General features: G+C 32.8%; 1 protein-coding gene across 1 annotated transcript in view; it reads left to right on the top strand.

Annotated features, from left to right (window-relative positions):
- Positions 1-708: 708 nt before the first annotated feature.
- Positions 709-11,393, top strand: part of LOC107694771 (diacylglycerol O-acyltransferase 1-like) — a 23,513-nt gene continuing 12,828 nt past the window's right edge. Inside the window, exons 1-2 of the mRNA XM_016494450.1 lie at positions 709-1,051; positions 3,901-3,988. Of these exons, the coding sequence (XP_016349936.1) occupies positions 840-1,051; positions 3,901-3,988 (300 nt within the window). The 5' untranslated portion in view covers positions 709-839. The remainder of the gene's footprint in view (positions 1,052-3,900; positions 3,989-11,393) is intronic.

Below are 11,393 nucleotides of genomic sequence, written 5' to 3'. Positions count from 1 at the left end.
AAAAAAAAAAGTTTTTCCCCCTGCTGTACCGAAATCATACCGAACCGTGACGTTAAAACCGAGGTACGTACCGAACCGTCATATTTGTGTACCGTTACACCCCTAATAAGTATAGTTTAAAAATAATTATAATTAAAATCATTACAATTAAAAAATAATAAGACTAACTAATATATAATAATGCAATATTTTATACAATAATATTTATACATTAATAACACTGCCACTTCTACATTTACTACTTACCATCATATGGATTAAAACATAATAAGTAAATAAATAAATTGTAATCTCAGAACATCATGTGCAATAAATCAAAATATCTCAGACAATCTGATGTTTGTCTCATATCAGAGATAAAGCAAAGTACATTTCTTGATATGATTTTCTTAAAAACTTAAAAACAAATGAAATACAGCAAACAGCAATCCCAGCAATCTGATTTGACTTTAAATAAAGCCTAAAATAAAACTTGGCAGATTTAAAGAAACTCTCCAAATTTATCTTTTTGTGTGCTTTGGATAGCTAAAACAATAAATGTAATAATGTGTTATTTGTGAATTATGTCTATAATTGTATCACCAACGAAAGTTCTTTATATAATCATTGCATGTGCAAATGTATTTTATGACATACTTATGTAGATGATTTTAATCAGTGGTTTTATGATTGAGGAAATTGTGCCATGGTGCATCTGGGTGTCACCGCGCTCATTGCGCAACGTTTTACGCAGCGCGGACGGCTTGATGCGCCGCGTCCTACTCGAGTCAACGCGCTGATGATACCAAAGATCGGCGAAACGGGAAGAACATGACAGAAACGATGCGTCTGTTTGCTTCATGGTAATCGCGAACATGGGCGACAGAGGCGAGAGGGGCTCGGCGAAGCACAAGCGGAGAACCACGATCGCCGGAGACGCGGCGGGAGCGCAAGCGAAGCGCGGCGGCGCAGCAGAGACGCTCAGCGGGCAGGTGAAGGAGAAAGAGCAGAGGCACGAAACACCAGCGAATAAACACAAGAATCACAGCGATGCTGGCGATGACGCCTTCAGGTAAATTATGTTATGGAAATATGTTTTTGACTTGATTTGTGCAGCATGTCTCTCGCTATCGAAAAAGATGCTGGTATGCTGTAACATATACACATGTACAGGGCCTATGGCATTTTATTTGAGTATTATTTATATAATATTATGTTAACATTTCCAGTTTTCATAATTTTAATAATTTTGTTATGTGCGATGTTATATTTTATTATAAATATCTCTATTTATGGTTACATTTTTTTTTGTTTTCAGTTTTAGTCATTTTAAAACAGTGTGAATTTCATTGCCAAGGAAACTCATTTGTAAGTTTTTCAGATTTTCTTTTATTTCAGCATTATTTCAGTGACAGAAAACTATTTTTTAATAGTTTGAGTTAACAATAGCAGCACTGTTTATTAGACATGTACCCTGGTCATTTCATAATGTACTACTATTCGTAATAATATTCTGTAACATATACTATGCACATATTACAGTACTTTTAATCTAATTTTGAATTAGCTTTGAATTTCATTTTAGTTTAAGATTTAGCCATTTTGTTATGGGAAAATGAATATATTTTATATATATTTCTATTTAGCGTTTTATGTTTCAGCTTTAGTTTCAGTAATTTTAGTATTCAGTTTGAATTTATTTCAGCTCGTTTCCAAGGCAAAAAAAAAAGTTTTTAAAAGTGTTTTTCAAGTTTTTTTTTTTAGGTTTAAGTTTTTCATCTAATGTTCATATTTTATTTTATTTCACCTTTTTTTTAATTACCGGAAATTATTTTTTAATAGTTTTAGTTTTAGTTAACAATAACAACACTGTTTACATGTACCCTGGTAATTTCATAATGTACCATAATAGTAACACTGTGACAATATCAAAGCAAGTTCATTTAAAGAAAGACAGCACAAGAGCACTTTTAAAGCAAAACATCTGACAGAAAGAAGTTTGCTTGGTTGCAAATGATCATGTAGTGGTAAATTCTTATACATGCATGCATATTTGTTTATTTTCTAGTAGTAATCAATGACAAACATATGGATTTCAGTTTTGTTAAACATTGTCTGCACAGTGCACATATTCAGTTAATTACTAATACGTTCACATTTGGCAGTCACTATACTAGTTTAATTAAGGCTTTGTTCCTTCATATGCACAGTGAAGAATGGCAGGAAAGTTTAGGGAGGTCAGGACTGAGAAATGGTACAAGCGAGCACATGGACTAATCACAATGTCATAACTCCAGCAGCAGTCAGTTGCATACAGTGTTTCACTTCAGTTCATGGGTCACTCTGGTCTACATGGGTTTGAAGCTGTGCCTATTGTATTAGAAGCTAATCATGATGTTTCCACAACCCTCCTAAACTGAGAATGGAAGTGAAAGATCTTGTGTAGTGCTGGTTCTCCTTTCCATTTGTCAAATTCAGTTAGTTTTTAATGACGTTCACAAAAGCCAATACAAATAGCATACTGCTTCCTGTGCTATATATACTGTATATTTTTAATATAGTGATGTAGTGATAATATAGGTATTGGCATTTCCTGGTAATAATCTTCACATTTGCATAGTATACATACTGTATACTGAATAAAAAAAAAGCTATATAATTATCTATATCTAGAACTCAAGCTTAACCTTAACTGACCCAGACACAAAAGCTTTAGTAGTATAGTTTTTATTAATATTTTGTATTTGCTTTTATCTTTATATTTTCAGTTTTCATTTTAATTTTAGTTTTAGTCATTTTGTTATGTGCTTTTGTCATTTTTATTTTATTTATTTTATATTTTAGTTAAATATTTCTATTTAGCTTTCATGTATTTTTATTTGAGTTTTAGTAATCGACTTCATCTTATTTTATTTTATTTAGTTGTCAAGTCAACATTTCTCATTTTTTTACTTTGTTTTTCACTTAAAGTAAAAAAAAAAAAATTTAATTTATACATTTATTTAAATTTATTTTTAAGTTTAATAATTTTAGTATTTCAACTTAATCTTAATTGATTTCGTTTAGTTGCCAAGTCAACATTTCACATTTTTTTAACTTTACGTTTTTCACTTAATGTTAATATTTTTTAATTTATGAATTTACTTTTTAATTTATTTTTCAGTTGAATAATTTTAGTACTTTAACTCAAGCTTATTTGATTTAATTTAGTTGCCAAGTCAACATTTCAAAATTTATAACTTTAAGATTTGTATTTAATATTAATATTAAATTTATAATATTTAATAATATTCAAGTAGCTATTCAAATAGTTTTAGTTAGCAATAACAACACTGGTGTAGATTGTCCACAGAAGAAAAAAAGCTTTTCAGGTAAAGGTGTGAAGATCGAGCCACTCCTGATAATGAGCTGTTGTCAACTGAAATCATTGATAATAACGATAAGATCATCATGACCCCAGTCTTTAATAACCTTTATCAACCACGCCTCATACACTCACACACATTAAGAGCTTTCTTCCTGTGTATACTGAGTGAAACTGCTCAAACTCTATGGTATTTCGTCACTGATTTCAACATTTGCGTGTCCTCGATTGGTGTCATATAAACTTATAGAGTGTCTGGGATGCTACAATGTCTGAATGTCATTGCATCAGACAGCAACATATCAAGTATAAATGCACTCAAATGCTGCAGGATCTTTTCTCAGAACTGCTTTATTTGAAATAGATGACACTTGGTTGATATGTTATTCCTTGCAATGACATTGAGACATGCCATACTGTAAGTGTCCAATACTTTTTTGGTCTGTAGTCTGAGGCCTTCAATAGCTGTTAAATTAGACCAGATATGCATATGCAGTTGTTATTGGTAGAAAACAAGTCATCAACTACTGCGTGACTCATTTTGTCTGTCTCTTCAGCTGCCATAAGCTGCAGGAGTCGCTGCTCAGCTCCAATAGCGGCTACAGCAACTACAGAGGAATCCTCAACTGGTGTGTGGTCATGCTGGTAAGATTTGAGGGCGTATGGCAATTAATGTCTGATATTGCATGTCCATAAAATATCCATGTTTTCTCTAGATGAGTTTGTTTCTTCATTTGGAGAAATGTAGTATTATATCACTCACCAATGGATCCTCTGCAGTGAATGGGTGCCGTCAGAATGAGAGTCCAAACAGCTGATAAAAACATCACAATAATTCACAAGTAATCCACACCACTCCAGTCCATCAGTTAACGTCTTATAAAGTGAAAAGCTGCGTGTTTGTAAGAAACAAAACCACCATAAAGGCGTTAACTTTAAACCGTTGCTTCTGGACGAAATCCATAATCCCTGAAAAAGCATCCTCCAGTGAAAAAGTCCATCTCTTGTTTTCTCTCACATCAAAATCCAACAACATATTTGTTTAGAGCTGTTTTGGACTGTTTTGGCTTGTAAACAGTGCTTGATCTGTGCAGATTTCTCTCCTGATTCAGACAAGATTGCTTTTTTTCACTGGAGAAAGCAAGATTATGTGTAGAGGACTCGTATTTACGCCTGAAGAAACTGTTTCAGAGGATCCATTGGTGAGCAAGTGATGCAATGCTACATTTCTCCAAATCTGATGAAGAAACAAACTCATCTACATCTTGATGGCCTGAAGGTGAGTACATTTACAGCAAATTTTCATTTTGGGTGAATTATTCCTATAACTATATTAACCCTGCTCTGAGGATATATGGAAATTTAAGTCATTGTTCCTTGAAAAACATCATAGGGGTTTGGAGAAACATGTAGAAGTAAGGTTTTGTCTTTACACCGTGCATTAGTAATGTAAGATCACTGTGCCAGCGCTATGTTTAGGCCCTCGCTGTTACCTGAACATGAACACTGACACACCGTTGGCCTTGAACATTTGAATGGCTTCGGTCTGATGGCACTGGTTATTTTTGTTCTCTCTTCTGCTGGAATCTTGTCCTCAGATGATCTGGAACAACAGAAATTAAATCTAGAAGGAAACATCTAGTAATTGACGATGCATTTGCCTGAATGATCAAAAAGACTATGTTTGCCCTTCATCGCGGTCATACGCGCCAAGTTCATTCTGGACTATTGTGAACTCAATAGGATTGAATTGAGTAAGAATTTGACCTTTATCCTCGGCTCCGGTCTCGTATAATCATATGACATGCAGCACAATGCCAGACGTATTAGTTTGCACAAGCTGTGACAGAATAAAATTTCTGCAGTGAAAACAGAGAGAAGTGACTGAAGTTTAACTCAAGTTGTTGTGATAGCCTCGATTCACATGAGTTCCCACATTAAACCGTACAATTCAACCCAGAGGGTGTTTATTCCTCCGCTCTCTCTCTCTCTTCTCTCTCTCTCTCTCTCTCTCTCTCTCTCTCTCTGTCTGTTTGTTTTTCCTCTCAAGGGAAGCAGCATGGCGTAATTTACTAGTCGCTGTTTGAGGTTTAATGCATTCATCTCATGTTAAGTGTCAAAGAGACTTCAGACTCGTTTGTTGAGCAAGACTAATAAAAATTACCATGCATAATTTGTTTTATTTGCAGTGTAATTTTAGTATTATTTGTATTATAGTTTTTTTTTTATATTATTTTACTATCATTATTTTAAATATTTCTGTTTATCTTTAATTTATTTTTATTTCAACTTTTAGTCATTTCTTTACTTTAATGTAAGCTTATTAATTTCAGATTTCAGCAATCAAATTCAACAAAAGAGCAATGATATGCAAGTGCTATAACCAGTCTCAGTTAGCTTAATGCAGTACATGTAGCAAGTTTATTTTTTAAATCATATAATAAATAAAAAGAAAACAGTAATGCAGTACATGTAGCAAGGTTGTTGTTTTTTTTAAATCATATAATCAATAAAAAGAAAACAGATAGAATAGAAAAAGAATAGAGCAAGCTAGTGTTAGAGGCCTGTTTTGCTTTTGTTAATCAGAAGTCAAAAGTCAGAAAGTCTGTAGTAAATGTAGTAAATAAATAGAGTAAATAAATAAAAAGTCTAAAAGGGGCAAGTTTTTTTTTAAAATAAATAATAGAATTAGAATAGAGAGTGCTAGAGTTATAGGGTCAAATAAAGATGGAAGAGATGTGTTTTTAGCTGATTCATTAAGATGGCTAAACTGATTTGGGCAGGTCATTCCACCAGGAGGGAACAGCTAATTTAAAAGTCAGAGAAAGTGATTTTGTTGGAAGACCTGCCAAGAGAGCATTGCAATAGTCCAGCCTGGACAGAACAAGAGCTTGAACAAGGAGTTGTGAAGCATGTTCCGAAAGAAAGGGCCTGATCTTCTTGATCAGTAAACTAGTAAAACTACACATTCTGAACAATTATATTTTACGCAGTGTATTAGTAGTTAGTTAGTATGCTACACTCTAAGAAAAGTCTGTAAAATAGGGCACAATCTACTATGTTATTATGAAGGAATTTTCCGTATTGATTTTTCCACAGTTTTTTTTTTTTTTTACCTGCATTTTTAATTACACATTCTATTTTTGTGTTTTCGGGTTACAGGGTTACAACGGATAATGGATAATGTTCTGGAAAATTACTAGTACCTTTTCCATTTGTCTAGAAATTTTTCTTACTACCTGATCAACAATTGCAAGTACAAGCTACTAACAAAATGTATCATAAATGAACAATTATTCATTACTAAATTATTTATTATTATTATTATTATTAACAAACTTAACTCACGTGATGTGTGTTATACTAGGCATGTAAATTATGTAAAAAAGAATGCGTTTTTCGAACCACCAAGCATTAGAGCATGTTCTAGTACACCCCCAAAACAAAATCAAGACATTGTATAGAGCATAATAGGACCCCTTTAATGATGTGAGTGAGTGCAGGTACAACTGCAGGGGAAATGGCTTGAAGGAGATGAGATGGAATAGGATCAAGCGGACAAGTAGTAGGATGATTGGAAAGGATGAGTTTAGAGACTTCTGCCTCAGAGAGTGAAGAGAAGGATGAAAACGAGTGTATGTTTGCTGGTAAGATGTGCTTGACAGATTGTGGTGTGGAAAATTGTGCACATTTCAACTAATATTTGTTTTTATTTATTTTTTTATTTCAGCTTAATTTTAGTATTATTTAGATAATATTATTGTATTTTTATATTTTGAATTAGCTTTTATATTTATATTTTAATTTTAGTTTAAGTTTTAGTAATTTTGTTATGTGCTTTTGTCTTTTTTTTAATATTTAGTTTTAATTTATTTTATGTAAATTTTAGTTTTAGTAATTTTAGTACCTCAACTTAAACTTAAAGGTCAGTTTTTTTTAAGTTTAAGTTTTTCATCTAATATTTATATTTAATTTTCTTTCAGCTTTTCTGAAAATTACAGTTAATAGTTTTAGTTTGAGTAATTTTAGTACGTCAGCCTAAACTTATTTCAGTTATTTTGCCATGGTAACTTTTCACTTGTTTTTTTTTTTATATAGTTTTAGTAATTTTTGTAGTACTTCAACTTAAACTTCATTTCATCTAGTTGCTAACTGTTGCCATTTTTGTTTATTTTTTTCAAGTTTAAGCTTTTAATCTAATATTTATGTTTTTTGGTATTTCAGCTTTATTTCAATTGCCACAAACAATTTTGAATAGTTTTACATTTAGTAATTTTGGTACTTCAGCCTAATCTTATTTATTCCAGTTAGTTGTAAAGGTAACTTTAAATTTTAATGTTGTTTTTAGTTCAAGTTTTTCATCTAATATAAATTTTTTTTAAACATTACTTCATTTCAGATTTATTTTGATTACCAAAAACAGTCTTTTAAATGTTTTAGTTAACAACACTGTTTATTGGAAATGTACCCTGGTATTTTCCTAATATACCAACTGCATAGAATAAATCTCACTGGAGATTGGAGTGTTTTGCTGAACTTGAGACCTTTGCCTGTCCCAGAGTGACCTTTGACCCACTAACAGATCCTGCCAGCTCCATTGGCAGGCAATAAAAACAGTGTCAATGACTCTGACAGTTAATATGCTGAGGATGTATGTGCTAATGCTACAGGGACGCGACTTATGATGATGTGTCAATCAAAAGACAAAATGTCCTTCAAGTGAATCTCAGTCTGTCAGAGCGAAGTCTTAGAGTTTCTCTTCTCTGCGGTAATGAAAAATCAAACACTTCTGGAGATTACTTAAATGAACGCTCAGAAATGTCACCCGTCCTCTAAAAATAAACATCTATTTCACCCTGAACCGCCAAGAAACTGGAGCAGCATCTTCAAAGCCATGGAAAGCAAATCACAGTTCTGAAACCAATATTAATCCTCGCTTTGAAACACCATCGCATTGACGTTCTCTGTGGGATTTAGCTTTTACTTCATTTTTTTTTTAACCACATTCCCATGGAATATCCTCAAATGCTTTAAATCCATTAATGGATCATTATGAAAGTCCAGTAGAAAGGCGGCTGCTTTTGAGGGATTTCGGCTGGAGAAAAGTCAAACTCTCATTCAGTTTCTCCACAGAGAAATTGAGTTTTAACTATAATCGATAAAGCTTTCAAACCAGAGCTTGGAGATTTTAAGTGACATTATTTTGTATAGAAAGTCAGTGTTATTTCAGTGTCTTTTTTTATTGTTTAATTGCTGGAAACATCCACCAATCAGGTTGCTGTTAACATGGAAATGTCGGTGTCTCTACCTTATCAAATTACTTTTGTTTTTGTACAGTGAAGAAATTTGGTGTAGAAACAATTTTTACTTTGAGATTGCTAGTAAATTTCACAAACAATTACAAAGAAATGGCAAGTAACACATTGAATTGAACATGAAATTTTAGATATCAAAGTAGAAAGTTTTAAAGTAGAAAAACTAAAATAGTATTTTCTTGTTAAATATTATGTACTCCAATAATCTGCATTACACAGTTTTAACATAAACTAATAAAGTTCATGTGATTTGTCAGTCATACATAAATGAAACAAGTCCGATTTCTATAATAGTACAAATAAACTGAATGTGTTTTAAATACACAGTAACCAGGTTTATGTGTTTATCATCAATAAATCCAACTTGTTTCAGTCTCATGCATCTTAACTAATTGATTATTGCTTGTTTTGAATAAATGCATTTTGAAAATATGCAATTTAAATAGTGAATAATAAACTAATCCTTTTTTTTTTTTTTTTTGAGTGCAGAAATCTGACCTGTTTCATTTATGCATGACTGACAAATATGCACCACGTTAAGTTTATTAGTTTATGTTAAACTGCGTAATCCAAATGGATGGAAATTTTATATGCAGTTTAATATATAAATCTTAAATTTAGGCCTAAATATTTATTGAATGTTGAAGTCTATGGCAAGTCCTTTGGAAAAGAGCTTGTGTGTGTGTGTGTGTGCGTGTGTGTGTGCGTGTGTGTGTGCATGTGTGTGTGTCATGAAATGGATCTATGTGCTAAATCAATTAGCGATACGCTTTTCATGAGGTCAGGGTTGAATCTGGCAGCTTTCCCAAAGCAAATCTAATCAAATGGCCTTTGGATTGAGAAAGTCTTTCAGCAAATCCTCTTCTGTCGTAAATCATCGGCGGCGGTTACAAGTGGTTCAAAGTCTTCAGGCCTTGTGTCTTGATTCAAAATTAAAGTCTCGGGTTCTTATGTTGCTTTTAATGAATAAAATAACCAAATCATAGTGAATTTAGTTTAAATAAAGCTGATGTAACATTCAGAACAAGTCAAATTTCAGTCGCTGAGTCTGAAATATGAGCGCAGAAACCTAAAGCATGAAAACTGCTCTAAAGGGTCAGAGGTCAGTTGTGTTTACAGCTGCGTTTATCAGACTGGAGTGCTTTATCTGAGGTTGTCTATGTTGTTGTGCTGTAGACTTTGTTCTCTGCTAGTGACAGTATTCAAAATAAAATTATGATAGATACAACACACATTCATTGGAGAGAAACATGTATCTTTCTATTTTAGAGTGTACAAATGTATTGAAAAAATTAAAAATGGCGGAAAATGTCCTCCCCCTCAGGCCATCCAAGATGAGTTTGTTTGTTCATGGTAACAGATTTGAAGAAATGTAGCATTCCATCACTTGCTCAGCAAAGGATCCTCTGCAGTGAATAGGTGCCATCAGAATGAGAGTCCAAACAGCTGATAAAAACATCACAATAATCCACAAGTAAACCACACCACTCCAGTCCATCAGTTAACATCTTGAGAAGCCAAAAACTGTGTTTTTGTAAGAAACAAATCCATCATTAAGACGGTTTTAACTTTAAACTGTTGCTTCTGGCTGAAATACAAGTCCTCTACTCAATTGTATTGCTTTCTCCAGTTAAAATGTCGCGTCTGAATCAGGAGAGAAATCTGCACAGATCAAACACTGTTTACAAGCCAAAACAGCTCTAAACAAATATGTGGGTGGATTTTGATGTGAGAGACAACAGGGGATGGACTTTGTCACTGGACAAAGCGTTATTATGAATTATGTACTTATATTTTGGCAAAAGTTTGAAGTTTAAATGCCTTAAAGATGGATTCGTTTCTTGCAGCATGCAGCTTTTCAATCCACAATTAGGGATGAAACAATTCACTCAACTCACGACGCAATACAATTCATAATACTAATTTCACGATATGATTTTCTCACAATTTTTTTTTTAACAAAAATAGATTTAAGACAAATTATAAATGAAAAGGTGTCCTTTTATTATTTCTCAGACAAAATGCTGCACATGTCTTTGTGAAACTGAAATATGTCAAATAACAAAATTAAACTGAAATTTTAAAACAAATCCCAAATCAAATAAATGAATAATACAAATTGGAAAAAAAAATATAAACAAACAAGGCTTTGTCTGTGCTCTTTCTATTTAAAATTAGAGGTAACCACTGCATTTTAATCACGATCCAAACAAAGCATACATGCAGTTTTTTTTTATTTAAATTTGATTGTATAATTTCTTTAGCTTTGTGAAACTATACCACATAAAACATCTGAAAAAGAAATCTCTTCTTCTAAACAAAATAAGGCTTTGTCTGTGCTCTTTCCATTTAAAATTAGAGGTAACCACTGCATTTTAATCACGATCCAAACAAAGCATACATGCAGGTTTTTTTTATTTAAATTTGATTGTATAATTTCTTTAGCTTTGTGAAACTATACCACATAAAACATCTGAACAAAACAAAACAGCAGAAGGGCTACATGAAAACACAAATTCACTCTCTGACAGCAGGTGGCGCTTATGGAGCAGCAGTGATACAGTGTTTCCTTGGTTACCACTGTAAACAAAGCTGCGCTGCAAATACTACATTAATATAAATTTTATGGAGGTTTTCAACCGGCTTGGAGTCTGTCGTTGTTTTGACTCTCATTCTGACGGCACCCATTCACTGCAGAGGATCCATTGGTGAGCAAGTGATGGAATGCTACTGTA

Source organism: Sinocyclocheilus anshuiensis, unplaced genomic scaffold, assembly GCF_001515605.1.
Source record: "Sinocyclocheilus anshuiensis isolate Anshui unplaced genomic scaffold, SAMN03320099.WGS_v1.1 scaffold1497, whole genome shotgun sequence".
NCBI lineage: Eukaryota > Metazoa > Chordata > Actinopteri > Cypriniformes > Cyprinidae > Sinocyclocheilus > Sinocyclocheilus anshuiensis.
Note: the sequence above shows the minus strand (reverse complement) of the source record. Positions and strands in the feature narration are given on the sequence as shown.